Here is an 18,911-nt window from a genome sequence, read left to right on the forward strand (position 1 = left end):
TCTGATCATTAATTTTTCATTTAAAAAACAGTGTTTATTTTAGAAAAATAAAAATTTTACATTACCAAAACTTTAATCATCAAATTGTTATAAATAGTTATTAAAAAATTTTAAACAATTTTCATTTTTTCATTAATCAAAGCTTAGAACGTAAAATCAAAACCCATAAGATTAAAATGTCATTTGAACCAAGTAGGATAGTGAATTATAAATAGGTAGAGTTTATCATTGACGAACTTAAATGTAAAGTCTGCGATTGCATTTTAGAATGCCCAGTGAATTGCAAAGAGTGTCAAAATCATTTTTGTTGGAAATGCATTAGAGAATGGTTAGAAACGCCTGGATCAAATAGGTATTTGGAAATAAATATTTAAAATATTATTTCAATTTAAAATTAAAAACTCTATGTTTATTTAAATTCTAATATTATTACCAATATACTAGCTTGAAAAATTTTTAATTCTTATTTAATTGATAATGAAGAAAATGTCCCAGTTGTAGAGCTATTTGGAAAGAGAGAGAAGGAAGTTTGTTAATGAAAACGTTGCTTAGAAAACTTAATTTTTATTGCTAATACAAAGAAAAGGGATGTGAAAAAATATTAAATTATGATGATTTAGCTCAACATGAAATGAGAACTTGTGATTATGCTGAAAGGTTTTGCCCTTTTGGATGTAAGAAAAAAATTATGTCTAAAGATCTTTAATAGCACAAAGATGAATGCTTATCGCATGAAAAATATGAGCTTAAAATGCGTAATAGACAGTCAAGTGGAGCTAGAGAAAAGAGCTTTTCAATATCATCTAATCCTGATTTTAACCCTTTTTCAAATTTAAAGTAGTTAAGATAGCTTGGGTTCAGTTGGGAAACTCATTTCAACATGGATAATTGCAAAAATGGTCTAGTAGAATTTACAGGAATGGGTTGGAAAAAATTAACGAATTTTGTCTAAGGCCTAAGTGGGTTAGCACCAGATGAGTAATTTAATAGATTAAAAGGTAAAGGAGATTTTGAATAATATGGTATTTTGGGATGGACGTAAAAATTGTTTATTTACTTAAATAATTTATGTAATAATATGCTTTATAAAAATTTTAGGTATGCATTAGAAGTTGAAACACTAAAATAGAAACTTGAAAAATGCTTTGTAATATTTTTTAACTTTACAAATCAAATCTATTTATTAATTTGGCATAATTATTATTCAAAATAACAAATATGCAAGTTTATTTAAAATAAAAAAAACAATTTACTTATTAAGCAACAAAATTGAATATGTGTAGTGAAATAGAACAATAACAATAATAATAATTATTATAAATAGTTATGCTCTAAGAAACTAAATGAAGTTGTGTAGCTATTTAAGTAAAGAATAGACTATTTGATATTATTTGAGTAAGAAGAGCTTGAAGAGTTTAGTGATGAAGAAGTAGAAAGTTAAGCTGATTACAATTATATGGTGTTAAATTAAATGATAGGTTCTCTAGTTACATAAAATAGCAGTAGCAAAAGAAACTAGAAGAAATTACATGATGATGAGTTTTTGTAGGATAATTTATCTATAATTAGAGAAACAGGTCATTTAATTTTTTCTAACATAGTTTTTTTATAATTAAATATATTCAAAATAGGTAGGTTTTGGGTTGATCATCTAATTAATTGTTAAAATAAGTAAGTTAGAATCGATATCACTGGATGGGAATTTTTAGAAGATTTTGCTCTTGGGTTAAAAGGTACTGCTAGTGAAAAATGGTTTTTGGATCTTACAAACGAAAATGATAATATGATTTGTTGGAGAGAAATTCTTCTCAGTGAAGATATAGAAGAAGAACTTAGCAAGTGCAAACTATGTATTTAAACAAGGGATAAAATTGTAATATTGTTCAAGACCAGGATAGATCGTCTTCTCTCACTTGAGCATTAAATGCCTAAATGCGATGAAATTATAGAAAAGTATTGAATAAAAAAAAATATTTCTTAAAAAGATTGATGCTATTTAAAAAGATTTTTAATATATTTAATCTATATGCATATTTAATTATAAAAGTTACTTAATTTTTGTAAACAAGTTTTTCTATTTAGTTTATCAGGTTAATTTTATTTATTTTAAAAATTAAACATTTGATCTATTTAATTAAACAGAAAACTATTTATTTAATTGTTAGATTATTAGCTTCAAAGAAAAATTTTTTATTTAATCAGTCTTTTTTACAAACATTTATTTATTTGATTTATATATTAGAAAATAAATGTTATTTAATTAATTAATTAATAATATAAACATTTTTTTGTTTTTGGAAAAACATAAATATTCGATTTATAAATAATAATAGAAAGATACATTTTATATTTTAATAATTAAGAAAATTGTTGTGATTAATTTCAAACTCTCTTTTATGTATTAAGATGAGTTAGCTTAGTAGAAGTAGATAAGTACTTAGATGCAAAATAAAGAATTACTACTCTTAAAAGGAAAGTAGCTATTTTTAGAATGTATACTTCTGGAAGCATTGAAGGAGGAGTACTTTCTTGGACAGTATATATGATATTCAAAAATAAGTCTATCAAGCTCATACTATTATATATTACATACATTTTGGCTATACCATAGGACTAGCTTGTAACCTATTTATGTTAATTAATTTTACTAAAAATTCTGTTAAATAAAATAAATAATATGTGATATTTAGTTGTAATAAGAGGCCATTTAATTTTTCAAAAAAAGTATTTTAATTACCAATAAAAGTCCTAGAATTGGAGAGATCCAAACTGCTAGTGGATATGGGAGGAATAAAAATATTAAGTCATTAATTAAATACTATTTTCCACTTTTAAGAGCTTATATAGCATAGATTATATTAAAAATAGTTGGTATAGTTAAAATCTATATTTTATTTATAATAATTATTTTTTTATCAAATATTTGATTTAAAAAATATTACTGAGTCTATAACTATTAAGGTAGTTAAAACAAAAATTAAAACATGCTTTCCTAAGTTTGTTGGACTATGAGTAAACAAGCAAAATCTTATAAAAACAGCAACTCTTTTAATGTGGTTATAAACTTTGGATCTAATTGCTTATTCTTCGATTTTCGTGCTTTGTATTTCATGATCATCTACAAATGAAAATCTGCTATGTATGCTTGACTCTCTTATTTGCTGAATTTCTTTTCTTTAAAACTTTTCCCTTTGTTTTAGAATATAAAAATCGTTTAGATTATCAAAAAATATTAATTTTCTAAATATTATTATGCAAAAGACTAAAAAATTTTTTAAAATTTGAGTCAGATATATTTTTTGTAAAAAAGTTACTTGATGGTTATAAAGTCTGAGCTTAGTACAGATTCTTTGACTGTTTAATGAAGGATATTACCTTCTGTGGCAATAGTTATTCTTTAATCATCCATAGTTTAGGCTACTTCTTCTAAAGGAGAGTCAAGGTTATAAATAAATAGCTTCATATTAACTTCATAGAAATTATTGTAATTCCTAATTGTATTTATTATTTTTGCTATGAACTCATTAAAGCTTTCTTTTTCTAGATTTTCTAAAACTGTTACTATTTGCTTAAAGCCTTCCTTTTTAGGGACTTCAAAGACCACGAGATCACAACCAACATTGTTTGGATTAAAGAAATATCTAAAATTTAGAGTAATTGTTATAATATTTATTAGCTAAATTTGAAATTTACTAGTTCCATTTTTTTAAGAGTTCCACAATCTATTGAAGAGACATTTAGATAGAACTTATAGGAGCCATAAAATCAATAGAACGAGTATATCTATTGAATTTTTTAATGAATTTATTGAGTTTTTTGCTATTATCAATTCTTAGTTTATGATTAACAAGATTTTCCATAACTCTTTAACGCTCATTGACTATCTCTTTTTTTCTGTTTCTATTAATCGAAAAGTAAAGGCACTTACAAAAAACATCGTTTTCGTTGACATTCAACGGCTTGATAAAACTACCATCACCACTCAAAGAGATGAAATAAGGAATATTTAAGAAGAAGTATTTGAAATTTGATTTTTTATAGTCAAAAATATCAAAATAACATAAAGTATAATCAATGCTCTTCGAAAATTTAATTTAAACCTTATCAAATTAGCCACTGATGTTCATGTTAATTATTTTCTATTTTTTTTAAATGATTAAATAAATAAAATTATTTGAAAATTAAGTATATATTGATTACCAGCTCGTTTTGCTAAAAGAACTTCCTGGCCTTTTTATAAATTCCTTTTCTCACTCTAGTAAGATAAGACCAATAAAGAGGATAATAAACAAAGCTAAGTATTACCAACAAAATTTTGTCAATCAATTTCCATTTCACTGTCTAATTAAATCTCTAAATTAATTCAAAAAATAAATTTTCTTAAACAACATGAATTAATTAATAATTACTTCTGCAAATTTTCTGTATTATTCCCTATTTATGATGTACTCTACTTCTGGTGGAGGGAATTTTGTAAGTTTCCAATAGTTATTTAAAGAGTTTGTTCCTAAAACATAAATTCTATGTGTGTGAAACAGTAGATCTGATAAAATAAAATCAGGACTACTAGATAAATCTGTAGTAATTATTTAATCATCAATTCTCATGAACTCAGTGGCTTCTTCAAAATCAAAAGGTAAATGATCTATTTTTCCCTAAAAATACAAAAATTAATTTTGATAAAATATCAATAGTAAAAAATGAATGTTAATAAAAATAATTATTTTAATTAATTTAGAAGCTTGATATCATTTGTTAAATTTAATCACTTCTCTTCAAAAATAAACCTCCTAGTTTATAGGTTAAATTGTTAAACTAAAAGAAATATTTTTACAAATCATTTTTTTTATTGAATTAAATAGTTTACCTTTTTTAAACGATAAATTCTTCTAATAACATATCCAGTGGTCAAAAGAGAAAGAGTCACCTAGATGAATATCATTCCATACGGTCCCACTATCTTTATATAGAATCCAAAAGGATCACAAACAATTTAATCACAATTTAACTAGCAATATTCTCCTTATCCAACTTCTGGATCATCAAAATCATCTATGCTGTTAATATCATATTTTGGACACATGGTACATTATCCATAAGGATTAGTTTTAAATTAATCTTTTCCACATTAAACGCATCTTATTACATTCTACTTATAAGTGTAACCTTGTGGGCAAAAAGGTGTAACCAAAGCTAATTTTTATATTATTTTCAATAAAATTGTATTAAATCAATAGATTTTACTTCCATTTTAAGCTAAAAATAATGAGGGATCTATGCTTTCTTCTCCTTAGAAAACTAAAAAATTCATATCTCTATTTCCTTTAGTAACGTCTATATTACCATTGAATACTTTATCAGTCAAAAGAGAATAATCGTTGAGGATATTAATATCAATTATGCCACCAGCACCCTCGCCTGAAAGACCATCAGGGGAATTTCCTCCTTTAGCTTTAATGGAGCCTGAACCTATAAAGTTGTTAGCAATTATTTTAATAGAACCACCAGAGCCACCACCACCGTAGTATATTTGGCTTTACTTACCTCCCTCTTTCCCATTACTCTCAACTTCACCATCTAATCGAAGGTTTTAGGCGGCACCTATAAAAATTAGACCACCACCAGCACCTGAAAGGTCAGTATAGTAATTAAAATAAGTAGGATCTAAATTATTACCTCCTCCAGAGCCCTTTATTATAAGGATTTAAATAAAAAAAAGGATTGAAAAATTTTTTAAATACTTCTGTTATATGGGTTGAATCATAAGGAAAAGATTCAGAGACAAATTAAGCAACTTGAGTGTTATTTAGGCATTACTAAGCAATTAATTTAGCCTTGATTAAATCTTACATTCCACTGAAGTCTGGTAATCCTATACCTCCATAGCTAACGTGATGGGCTCCACTAGGTCTGCATCCGAGGTTGGGATTTGAACCAAAAATAACACCTTTTCCAAGACCATAATCAGATGGACATCCTAAAAAACATTTAAAACATGAAATTTATATAAGGAAGAATATTTAATAAAATACCTAAGCCAGTAGAGCTAACAACTGATTTTGAATCTATTACTATATTATTAGCAAAATATCCTAGCTTTGATGTTAGTATGGATGAACTACTTAAAGTTGAATCAGTTTATGTGACTATTAGAGTGGTATAGTTGTTGTTTAGCACTTCTAGAAGATACTTGTATAATTGAATATTGTTATCAAAATTTGGTACTTCTATATAACTACTATTACTTGAGAAGTTTATTTAAAAAAAGCTTTAATATTACATCTTTTTTTTAGCTTCTTCTAATGAATTCAAACAATTGATATAGAGTGTATTAATTTGAACATTCTTAAGCAATAAAGGATTTGTTTATGGAGGAGTAGTTGCTTATCTATAAATACCAAATTAATTTGCATTTATAACTGTATTTTCGTAAATAAATATATCATAACCAATAATCAATACTTAACTATCACTCTAAACACTTGTATCAACATAAATCTAGTTAGATTAAATAACTAAGCTTGATTAAGGTTCAACCATAGTATAAACATATTCGAAATTAAGCTCATCTTAATTTAAGTAGCTATTTATATTTTATCTATTTATTTTCCTATTTTGCATATGATCTGTTTAATTTTTACTTTTATATGAATTCTTTGTAGCATCATTGTATAATACATCATTTGTTAAATTTTATTTTTTTGCACGTTATCTTTCTGTTTCTAAGAACTATTAATAAAGAACATTCTCAGTGTTAGAAAAGGAAACGATAATATTTTTTATGGTGGCTGCTTAATTTGTTTTGATAAGGATCTTTTGGCACTCAAAAAATTCTATTTATTGTAGTGCAATTGTATTATATGAGTTTTAAGTATTTGGTAAAAAAAATTAAAGTATATTATTTTGGCTTTAACTGCTGCAGTCTACAGTGAAGTTTATAAGGCTTAAATTATTTATAGCTTAGCAGTTATCAGATATTATTGTCATTAGTTCTTTATCTGTGCAGGTTCCTATTCCCCCTACAATCGTACAAACATTCTGTTAAGTTGAACTAGAAGAAATAGCGCAATTATTATCTTAGCTTGCTAGATTAATTTTATCTTTCTCAAAATTACTTGAATTGACATATTATATAAGCCTTATGCATGTATCAATTAATACTATTAATTTAAATAATTTCTGAGTTTATGTTTCTTAATACCTCATTATACTTACTTTAAAGTAAACTAAATTATTGTATTCTTCTTAAAAAAAACTCTTAATTTGAAGGATTTTTTAATGTGAGTAAATTTGATTAATCTAAATAAGATATTTACATGGTTGTATTAATAATAATTTCTTTTATAATTCTAGCATTCAACTAAACACTATAATTGATTTATATCTAAATAAGTAATTGCATTGATGCTAATTTAATAAATAAATATAAAACAATTTAATTTTTTAAAAGTAAAAGAAAGAAAGAATTTTAATTATAATCAAAACAGTTTTAAAATACAATTTATCTTAATTTATAATTTAAGAAGAAAAGATCAATTTTAAATTCTATAAACATTCCATCTAATTTGTAATATTAACTTTTAAATATGTAAATAAAATTAATCACCAGAAATAGAAAAAATCGTCTAATAATTCTTAATATTTGTATTAAAAATTTAAAATCTTTAAAAAATTCATATTTTTTTGAGTTTTTGAAAAATATTAAAAAAATATAATGAGTGTTTTGTCAGTTATATTTTAGATAGATTTATATTTATATTTAGATTTTCAAGCAAGAGATGAAGGAAGATATAGTTGATGATTTTTGTTTAAATTTTTTATTTTTAATTTGACATTATATAATTTTGATTATAAAGAAGAACTAATATTAATCAAATAAATTTATCAACTTCATAAGCTTCTTTTAAAGTGATCCATAACTATGAGGATTTTTTGTAAATAAAGAGCTTAATGTTAAAGTTTGAAAAAAACTTCTTAGTAGAGATTATGTGTTGGTATTTATTTTTAAATTCAGGATAATCAGATATCTAAATAAACTAATTATCATATGATACCCTTAACTCTAATAAAGATTAGTCACATTTCATTAAAATATTGTTACCCTAAATTATTTTAGATATCTTTCCTTCTTTCAGTATTATTTAATTATCTTTATAATCAAATAAAGAATATAAATCACAAATTAGTGCTTTATTTGAAATCTAATTTTCATAAACTAATCCGATTGCAAATTATGCTAAAGGTTCAGAACACTTAACATTAAATCTAAAAACATAATTTTTTGAATGCAATAAATTTATATTTGAATAACATTGAGTAAAATAGTTACTATTTGTAGTACTTATTGTAATTTCGTGATTAGAAAGCTTCTAAATGTACATTTTATTTAGTTTTTTATTCAATGTTGATTATATGAAATTTATTTCATTTAAAATACTTTTTTAAATACATTATTTTGCTTATTCAATCTAGTGACTTTTTTAAATTCCTTATATTTAATTAATGTTATTTAATGAGTCCAATTCAATTTTTTAACTCAAAACCTCAAGTCTCGGTTCTGATTTATCTATTTAATCTTCTTTTTAAGCTTTTTTAATTTCCAAAATATTTTTATCATTATCTGTTAAAAAGAAATTTATTTTTTCTAAATCTTTTAATATTTATTTTTTTGAAGCTTCTGGGCTTTCGTAATCGATTTTAGATATTTAAGTTGCTTTTTAGATCATTTTTTAAAGAAGTTAACTATTTTCATCTTTTTTTTAAATAATTGATTAGAGTAAGACTAAATACTTTTCCTTTTTTTATTAAATACTAAGGTCTTACCCTTATAATATAGATTTCAGTTGTTCTATTTTTGATATATCTATATAGGTTTTTAAGATATCTTATTTGTAGTTTTTAATTTTTTCAATTTAATTTAACATTTTTTCTTTTTGATCATCAATTTTTTCAATAACTTAAACTAAAAAATCTTTAAAGTAGGAATTAATGTGCTCAGCAATTTCATTAAAATTGTTTTATATAACAATCACGCCATTGATCTGATTTAACAATTTATTATCATTTAAAATAGGCCATTTCTAAAGTATTTAATTCTGATTTTATTACATTATTTTCTGAATTGTAATAAAGTTTGAACTTTTATAATCAGCATCTTCATCAGAACACTCACTGCAATAGAACAATTTATTATCTTAACCCTCAATTAGGTTTAATTAAAGATATATTAGATCTTAACCTTAGTGATAAGGACATTTTAAGTCTAGCTTAAAAAGCTAAGTACATATTTCTTGCATAGTAATTTAAAAAATTGGAATATATTTTTATAGATTAAGTTTTCTAAATTTTTACTATTATTTTTTAAAAGTATTTTTTTAATTTTCTTTTATTGTCATATATTTGAATGAATTAAGTAATTTTCAATTTTCAAAGTAACAAAATTTTTTTTTGAAAATTCAAAAAAAAAACATCAAAGAATTAAAATAATTTTTTTTCATGAAAAAGTAAGATTTTGATTTTTGCTTAAAAATAAACAAAGAAATTTCGCTAAATAATAAATAAAGTTTTCAAATCTTAATATCACTGAAATCAATAATTTACTGAATTATAAAAAATTAATAAGCATTAATTAAATTTGGCAACATGATAAAATGTATTTGCAAAATAAATTTTTCATACACAAGAATTCATTTTCAGTATTCATTAACAGCAAAAAATTCCTGTAATTAAATAGTAAAGGAAGGGCTATTCAGATAAATAAATAATCTCAATTATTTATCATTTATCTTATTTATAAATTATTCATGTAATGAAAATTTATTTTTGTAGTTAGGAAAGTCGGTAACTTCTAGTAGCTTGCTATTCAAGTGAACTCTAACTTCAAGCAAAGAGCTTTTGCAGTTCATTAATGTATTTTATTTTTTACGAGAATTAGAAATAGCTCCTCCAATAACAAACAATTCATTGTTATTATATGATAGTTAGCAATCTAATTCACAGATTAGAGCATTATTGCAAACCATTTTATCATAGACAAGACCCAAACTAAGATTTTTTAAGCCAGATGTGCATTCAATTTTAAATCTGAAAACAAGTTTAGCATTAGCAGACAATACATCTGAAAAACACTAAGTGTAATATTTATTTTGTGTTGCTTTAATTTGAATTACACCATTGGACAATTTTTTGATATTCAAAGGATTTAATTTTCTATTCATTGTAGCTTATTTGAATACTATTAAAGGCATGAGATTGTATTTCAATTAAGAAGTGTTCTATTTATAAGTATTTAGCAATTCCGAATCTAAGTTACTTACAAGAGAAGGAAATGTTTCAATCAAATAATTTTCTATTTAATTCTGACTAAAAATACTTGATAGTTTTTCCGATATAATATCATTTAATACTCTCACATGATTTGTTTTTTATACATTTTTTAAATATGATTCTTCATTTTATTAATTCTATAAATGAGTAGCAAAGTCAATTACTTTCAAAAGATCATTTTATTGGAGATTATTAAACTAAAACTTTTTGTCTTCTATTAAATTATTTTAAACTAAATAATTGAGTATTTTATTAAGACTTGAAATGCAAGAATCATAAGTAAAGCACATGCTTTTTTACTCTTCATTAGGCTATGGATTTTGAACAACTTTTTCTTCATCTTAGAATTTTAACCTATTTTATTAATTAAAAATTTTAATTTTATATTTTTTATAATTAAACTACTCTGCAAATTATTCAATTTATTGGGCTCTTATTTCATTTTCGTTTTTATACGTTGAGTCAACTACAAAGTTAATTTAAGAAGTTTAAATTAAATCATTTATTTTGTTTTATATATAAATGCTTTTTTATAAAAAATTTTTGCTATCACTGTTAGAATTAATAATAGAAAAATCTAAGATTTTATCAAGCTCTTCTAGAGATGAATCATAGGAAATAGATGGCTTAATTATTTATGAGTTATATTTATTATCTGCCATAATTGTAGACTCTAATTATTCATTTTCATCAATTATATTGCCAAAGCAATCTAAAGAATTAAGAATTTGATTTTGAGCATTTTGTAGATTTAAATTGTTGATTTATTTAATAACATTCATGCTTTCAACAAATTAGTTTAGAATTTAAGTATTTAAATTAATTTCATTGTTAACAACAGAAAGCAGTTCTTTTAATTATTTTTCTTTTGTAATTAAATCTACTTGTTAATTCTATAAGATATTTTTTAGAGCATCAACTTTTGAGATTTTAAAATATCTTTATGTCATTTCTTTTTTATCTTTGAATGCCTATTCTAATTTGCTTATGAAAAAAACTTTTTTAGAATTAATTTTTTCTTGAACTGAAATGAGAAATGAATTAAAAAATTAATTCAAATCTTCAATCAAATCTTTTTCATTTCCTAAACCATTTAAGATAGAACCTAAATCTTCTAAAATGCTATTATCATTTAAAGGAGGCCATTTTTGTAATATTTAATCTTAGCTACTTTAAATAATTCTCTATATTGATAAAAAGTTTTTACTTTCTTAATTTTTGAATTAGTCTAAACAAGTAGCGCAATAAAATATACTATGTTCATCAATTTCACTTAGATTCCTTATTTTAATGAATTAAAGCTCATAATTAGAGTGTAATGGGCAATTGGAATATATCATTTTATCTTAAATTTTTAATTTATCTTTAATTTCTTTTTTTAATTTATTATATTTTTTTAATTAAAAATAAGAATTTAAATTTATTTCTTATTGTGTCTTATAAAATATAGAGTTAGGCTAAATTTTAGAGTACAATATTTTTAAATTCTAAAATATTTAGATGAAAAGAAGTATTTCTAAGGAATTAATAATTAGTAGTAAAATAATTTTGAGATAAAATTATCAAAGATTTGAAATGTGAAAAAAAAAATTTCAATATAATATGCTTATTGAATTTAACTTTGAAAAAGTTAACAAAGGGGCTTTAAAAGTTTTACTTTTGCTCAAATTCTGTCAAAAATTAATTCAAATTTAGGCAATTATTTTGTTTAATTTTTTTGACCAAACTATAGCAAGTTTAAGTGAAAATATTAAAAATGAAAATTTTAATTGAATATTTTTATTATTATAATCTAAAATGAGCTTAATATATTTTGATAAAATTATTATTAATCTTAGTAAAAATGTTCAATAATGGTTTAAATCAAATTTAACTAAAAAAAAGTTGAGTAAATATTTTGAATATATAAATATGTTTTGAATAAAATTATTTATTTTTTTGAAGATTTTATTGACAAATGATTTGTTACTAAACAAAATTTATCAAAGCAAATTAGTAAAAAAATATTTTTAGTTTTATTTAAATAAAAAAAATAAATTATACAACTAGTATATAATTGCTTATAATTTGATTCAAAATAAATAAAATATATTTTTTCTTTTATTATATAAAATGAAGTTTTAAATTTAGATTTTATTTTCAATCAAAGATTTAAAAAAAATTCAATAATTGATTAATAATATTTAAAATAAATCTATTTAATTTTAAGCTACCTAATGTTTTTATTGATCATATTAATATACATAAGTTGAAAATTATTTGTTCCTAAATAAAATTGATAAAAAATTAGCAAAAACATTTTAATATGTTCATTTTAATCAGATAAAATAAAAATAAATTATACAACTATATATATTTGCTTGTAAAAAATTCAAAGTATATATTTTTTCTTTAAAGAGTGTTGCAAATTTAAAATTGATTTTCAATCAAAGGTTTAAAGAAAATTCAGTAAATTAATTAATCTTATTTAAAAAAAATTGATTTAATTTTTAGATGTCTTTTGTTTTACTTATAAAAACAATTAATTTTGAACATACAACTTGAGAATAATTTATTGTATTGGATTAGATAGTCAGTATATTTCTTTAAAGCAAAGATATTATTCTTACAATTATTGATTGAATGATATTTATCAAACCAAAAGAATCTTCATTTATTAATAAATGAGAGCATTTTGAAAATTTAAAGATGGTATTGAAAGTGAATGACTTAATGCTAAATAATAAATAATAAATTCAAATCTTGAGTCAAACTATAAAATTTTTAAATTATTCGATGCAAATTAAAAGTTGATATAACAAGATGAATAGCTCCTATTAATATTCTTTAAAAAATTAATAAATTTCGATAAGAATTGAATCTTTGAAAATATAATCAATCAAAAAAAACAAAGAAAGAAAGAAGCAAAAAATAAATAAAAATCCAAGCTAAGACATTAGAGGATACCTTAAAAACAGGAGCTCAAACAAATTTTAAGTGAAATAGAAACAATAATTAGTTATTAAAAATGAATAAAGAAAAAGCTGATTAAGCAGTCCCCTTCATTATCTACAAAGAAAAGGAAGGATTTAAGCTGAACCCTGAAGCAGAGGAATATTTAAAAACTTTAAATCCAAATAGAAAAATAGCAGTAATATCAATAGTAGGCAAATATCGTACTGGTAAATCTTTCTTTGTTAACCGTGTTTTACTGGATAGAGCAGGAAAGAAGGCAGGCTTTTCTGTTGGACCCACAATCAATCCATGCACAAAGGTATTTACAGAAGAATTTTTGTTTTTTTGATAGATTATTTTAAGAAAAGAAAGAAAAACACGATATTTACTTAGGAAAACATTATATGTTAAGCTGACTTTGAATATTAATTAATTACGTTGATACTTGCTTTTTTTTACTTTATTTATATTTTTGAAAAACCATCAAAAATTAAAAACTTAAATAATTAACTTAAAATTTTACATGCAATTTTAACACATTATGCAATAACTAAATTGAAATTAATCAAGTCGCAAATTTAAAAATCTAAGGATATTTTTTAATACTGTATAATTCTTTCCAATTTAAATAAGTTAAAAATGTTTTCTATAATAGGGTTTGTGGATTTGGAAGGAGACATTATATAGCGAAGAATTGTCAGAGGATGTTGATGTTATTCTTATAGATACAGAAGGGTTTGGAGGTATGGATGAAAATTAAAATCACGACTCGCGTATATTTTTATTCTCCTTACTCTTGTCTTCCTATTTCATTTATAACTCTCAGGGAAATATTGATGAAACAGCATTAAACAACATCTCATTAATTATCAATCTTTCCAAGGATATTAAAGTTTCTGATAATAATAGCTAAGATCAAGATCCTGCAGACTTCTTTCCCTCTTTCCTTTGGGTAGTGAGAGATTTCGCTTTACAAATGGTTGATACCCAAGGATAGAAAATAACCTCAAAAGATTACCTTGAAAGAGCTCTAGAAAACCAAAAAGGAGTGTCTGATGCTATTGAATAAAAAAATAGAATTAGAAGATAGCTCAAACATTTCTTTAAAGATAGAGACTGTGCTACACTAGTTCGTCCTATTGAAGCTGAAACAGATTTATAAAGGTATTTTTTTTAAAATTTAAAATATAAAAAAATAAGAGTTTCTTGTTGATTTAACTTAAAATGCTTTATTATAAAAATGTTGAATTTAATTTAAATAAAAAACCAAATGAATTTTAAGAATAAATCAATTCAAAAGAGAAAAAATTTATGATATAAAATTGGGAGACATTTTTTATTTAGTTCAGATTGAGTTCAATCAATACAATACATTAATTATTTATTTATTTATTCTCTGCCAATAGATTTTTAAATTAAGCTAAATAATATATTTGATATAATGTTAACTTAAACAATTTTTTGTTTTAGATTAAATGAAATGTAAAATGACTAACTTCGTCCAGAGTTCGTAACTTAAATTAACCAGCTCAGAAAAAAAATATTTAGGAAAATTAAGCCTAAAATTATCAATGGAAAAGCACTTAATGGTCAATAGTTAGTTGAAATTTGTAAAGCTTATATCCATGCAATTAACAAGGGTACTCTCCCTAATATTGAAAACGCATGGAATTACATGTGCAAGAATGAGTCTATCAAAGCTATGGATGAATGCTTATATGAAATGTAAAATAACTTAGAGTAAATGATGAACTAGGAAGGAGCTATTAGCTCTCAACAAATTCATGACTTAAAAGCAAAAGTATTTTTCAAAATAATTTTTATGTAAATTAATTTAAATGTATTGGTAAATTTAGGTTAGAGAAGAGTTAATCAAAAATTTCAAAAAAAAGAGTATTGCTTCTGAAGAAGAACTTAAAGAGTTTTATGAGTAATTAGATCGTCAATTTGCTGAGAAATTTAGAGATTTTAAGAAAAAAAACAAAGAAAGACTGCAAGTAAAGCCACATAAACTAACTAACTTCCTTAAATTTCCAAAAAATTATTAACATTTTTTTATGGAAATTTAAAATTACAAAGAACATAATTTTAATATTAAACACACTCTTTTTTATTTATTTAATAGGAAAGATTTTAAGATATGTGCAGCGACAGATTAAAAGAGTTTGAAAGCAAATTGAATAATGAAGAATATTCAAATTACTATGAATTTTAAAAGGATTTTCTTGAATTCAAAGACTAATTTGAAAGAAGTGTTGGCAAAAGCCCCGAAAGCGAAGAATACTTCAAAAAAATAAGTGAAAGTATTTACAGATAAGCTGCTGAAAAGGTGAATATTAAATAGTAGCGTGAATTAGAAAAGGAAAAGCGTATCTTAGAGTAAAAATTCTAATTATCTGAAAATGACTTGAAAAATAAGAGATAGTCTTGGGAAGATGAAAGAAGAGAGCTCTAGCGTAAAATATAAGAGCTTGAAAGAGAGAGGGCTTAATTGATGGCTAATGAATAATTTAACTAAGAGAAAATTTAACGTATCACTCAAGAAAGAGATAAATTAGAAAAACAATACGATTTGCTCCAAGAAAAATACAGAGAAAGCTAATCAAAGTTAACAAACATAAGCCAAGATTAACTCGTTTCAATTTAAAAAGAATTAGAAACTGTTAAAAGTGAAAACATGAAAGCTCAATCTAATCTTGAAAAAGAAAATGCTCTCCTCCAACAAGAAAATAAATTTTGCAACAAGGAAAATGAGAGGTTAACAAGCTAGCTTGAAAAAGTCCAAACTCAAATTTAAAAATACCAATAAGATTACTAATAATCTTAATCAATTATTAATTAACTCAAAAATTAAATGAATGCCTTAGAAGTATCCAAAAAAGCTGAGATCGAGCAAATAAAGGCTGAATTTTAAGGAAAGATCAAAGAAGCTCATTAAGAAAAAGAGCAAAGCAAAGATCTCATTAAGTAGCAATCTGAATCTCTTGTAGAAAAAGCATACTTAGAAAACTAAGTTCAATTCCTTTAGAGCTAGCTTGACGAAAACAAAAGACTTCACGATGCACTTCTTTTAGCTCTTTAATGTAAATGATATTTTAAAATTAAAATTTATTTTTAATTAATTAATTAATAAAGAGGGTATGTAAAAAGACGAGGGTGAAAACACAAACGAGTTAGTTGAAACTAACAAGAATCTTTCGGCTGCTATGGATAAATTAGAATAGAGATGCAGTATGCTAGATGATAAAGTAATCAAATTAAAAGAATTCAAAAGAATGGTTAAGAATTGCACCTCTCTGTAGTGCATTAACTGCTCTAAATTTATTGCTAACAGAATATTCTTACAACATCTTAATAACTGTTCTCTCTCAACTACCTAAGCTTCTTCATCTACTTAAAGTGGAATAAGTAAATTTAAATGTTTTTAAATAATAAAATACTAATTTAAATTATTTTAGGCCGCCATTAATATTCTCATTCAATAAGTTCAGTTTACCAGTCTCAAATTCTTCCTTAAGGATTAATGAGTGGTTACTAAGCCAGTTAAATGGGATCATAGCAAACAATTTCGAATAACAGCCTTGAGAATGGAGTACTTATTGTTAATGTGAGCAAAACTATAGTCCGTGAATCCTCTGATAATAAGCCTTACACTGATTATATCGTTTCTGTTAATTATCAAAACTAGCAAAAGTGGGAAATACCTAAAAAATACAAAGTAAATAAATATTCATAAAATAAATTAAAAATTTTACTAAACATAAAACTTAACTAATTTAGAATTTCTGCGAATTACATCACACACTAACTACTATGTTCCCAAGTATGAAATTCCCTGAATCTTCTCTTGCTATTATAAATGCAAACTCTGATTTAGGAAGTACTCAAAATTAAAAACGCCCATCCGTTATTGAAGAAAGAAGAAAGGCATTATCTCTTTATTTGAAAGATTTATGCAGAATCGAATAAATAAGAAATTCTAAGGTGCTAAGAAATTTCTTGGAATTAGATATGCATATCTAAAATACTTCATACACAAAGAGTTCAAGTAGTTTTATTGGAAGCTTAAATACAACTACAAATGGAAATAACAACAATAATGGTGGAATATTCTAAAATAGTATCACCAACAATAATAACATTAATTCTAATTCTTTTATAGGCTAAATCAATGAAAAGCCTCTTCTAAGTGCTAGAAACTCTGAACAAGAAAATGATTTCCAAGGACAAAATACTCCTAAGTACCATCAGTAATAACCATCTGGAACTTATTTCAATTAAACTTAAGGAGTAAACTACTAACAACAACAATAGCAATAATAGTAGTAGTAATACACAAAAAATGATAAAAAAATTTAATCTTCTCAATCTACAAGCTACATTTAAGCTTGGTAAAATAAAGAAAATAAGATTGTATAAAATTCTATGAACAGCAAAAACCCTTACAATATTTATCAATGAAAAACTTTATGGATTCCATAATGAAACACATTTTATGAAATTCATAAAGAAGCTTAGCAAAAATGTTTGCACCTATATCATCACATTCATTCATCATATCACACAATATGATCTAAATTGATTATTTATATTAGATTAAATTTAAATATACAAACTAATTAATTAATTAATAATTCATTCTATAATTATATAAAGCATATACAAACAAACAAACAAAAAATCTTGAAAATAAAAAAAATTATAATAGCTATAATAATATTAAAGAGCTACAAAATACAAGCATAAAAACATTAATATTTATTCATTTATTTATTGCAAGAACACATTCAATTAATATAGGCTAGAAAAATCACATAACAAAAGTTTAAATGAATGAGAAAATATATTATTATATATAGAAAAACTAGAAATATTTATTAATCATCTTGCAGTACTTCACCATATGAATACATTTAATTAATTATTTACTTTTACAAGTTTGCTTGCTTGTTGATTTGTAAAACTATTTATATATAACGTTAAAATATTTTGTAATATTATAATGATTTTAATTGAATTCTTTCCAATTTTATACATTCTAAAAACCTTTTTTTACTTAAAAACTAGAAATATTCCTTTTTAATCTATTAATATTTAACCATAATTACATACATAAATAAATTGTACTAGTTAATATTTTTGTAAAATTATTTATACTTAAAATTAATAGTTTATGAAATGTAATTATGCTTTTGATTGAAAGTTATAAAATTTTATAAATATTTTTTATTTAAAAACTAGAAATATTAATGTTTAATCTTGAATGTATTTACACTTCACTAATAAATTTAATTATTCATATTTGTAAGTTTTGTTCTATAAAATACATTTATTATTAAAATTAAAATTGTATGTAATATTATTTAGCTTTAATTGAAAACATTAAAATTTGTTTTTTCTAAACAATTTTTATTTTAAAGTTAGAGTTATTTATTGTTCATATTTTTTTACCTTATGAATAAATTTAATTAATTAATTACTTATACAAGTTTGGTTGATGATTTTTAAATATAAAGTTAATATATTTTTATAATATTATTATATTGTTTTTATTTAATTGAGTTTTTATATTTACTAAGCTCCTTAAACAATTTTAATTCAATTCATTTTTTAGGTTAGAATATTTTCAAATTTTTTGAGCTTACGATTAA

At 23.2% G+C, this 18,911-nt stretch overlaps 5 protein-coding genes across 5 annotated transcripts; 3 read left to right on the forward strand and 2 right to left on the reverse strand. All coding sequences in view use genetic code 6, as the record gives it.

The window, feature by feature from the left end:
* Positions 1–176: 176 nt before the first annotated feature.
* TTHERM_00370860 (traf-type zinc finger protein) lies at positions 177–1,960 on the forward strand (the record flags this gene model as incomplete). Its single annotated transcript, XM_001009516.2, has 4 exons — positions 177–352; positions 484–1,038; positions 1,099–1,147; positions 1,325–1,960. 4 exons carry the CDS (start codon positions 177–179, stop codon positions 1,958–1,960), a joined length of 1,416 nt encoding a protein of 471 aa, XP_001009516.2.
* A 325-nt stretch (positions 1,961–2,285) lies between these two features.
* On the reverse strand, positions 2,286–7,314 carry TTHERM_00370850 (transmembrane protein, putative). The gene is made up of 11 exons (XM_001009515.3): positions 6,033–7,314; positions 5,742–5,977; positions 5,245–5,689; positions 4,868–5,193; positions 4,410–4,655; positions 4,201–4,353; positions 3,694–4,139; positions 3,315–3,641; positions 2,943–3,189; positions 2,738–2,884; positions 2,286–2,625 (listed from the first exon to the last, which is right to left on the reverse strand). The coding sequence occupies exons 1-11, from the start codon at positions 7,204–7,206 to the stop codon at positions 2,383–2,385; spliced, it is 3,990 nt and encodes a 1,329-aa protein (XP_001009515.2). The 5' UTR covers positions 7,207–7,314; the 3' UTR covers positions 2,286–2,382.
* Positions 7,315–8,512: 1,198 nt separating this feature from the next.
* On the forward strand, positions 8,513–9,040 carry TTHERM_000370839 (transmembrane protein, putative; the record flags this gene model as incomplete). The annotated part of the gene is made up of 1 exon (XM_012796005.1): positions 8,513–9,040. One exon carries the CDS (start codon positions 8,513–8,515, stop codon positions 9,038–9,040), a length of 528 nt encoding a protein of 175 aa, XP_012651459.1.
* Positions 9,041–9,692: 652 nt separating this feature from the next.
* On the reverse strand, positions 9,693–11,666 carry TTHERM_00370840 (hypothetical protein; the record flags this gene model as incomplete). Its single annotated transcript, XM_001009514.3, has 2 exons — positions 9,693–10,680; positions 10,732–11,666. The coding sequence occupies 2 exons, from the start codon at positions 11,664–11,666 to the stop codon at positions 9,693–9,695; spliced, it is 1,923 nt and encodes a 640-aa protein (XP_001009514.2).
* Positions 11,667–13,333: 1,667 nt separating this feature from the next.
* On the forward strand, positions 13,334–17,721 carry TTHERM_00370830 (amine-terminal domain guanylate-binding protein; the record flags this gene model as incomplete). Its single annotated transcript, XM_001009513.3, has 8 exons — positions 13,334–13,579; positions 13,916–14,424; positions 14,731–15,061; positions 15,117–15,257; positions 15,386–16,343; positions 16,396–16,668; positions 16,719–16,978; positions 17,041–17,721. The coding sequence occupies 8 exons, from the start codon at positions 13,334–13,336 to the stop codon at positions 17,719–17,721; spliced, it is 3,399 nt and encodes a 1,132-aa protein (XP_001009513.1).
* Between the last annotated feature and the right edge of the window lie 1,190 nt (positions 17,722–18,911).

Source organism: Tetrahymena thermophila, assembly GCF_000189635.1.
Source record: "Tetrahymena thermophila SB210 genomic scaffold scf_8254777, whole genome shotgun sequence".
NCBI classification, from domain to species: domain Eukaryota; phylum Ciliophora; class Oligohymenophorea; order Hymenostomatida; family Tetrahymenidae; genus Tetrahymena; species Tetrahymena thermophila.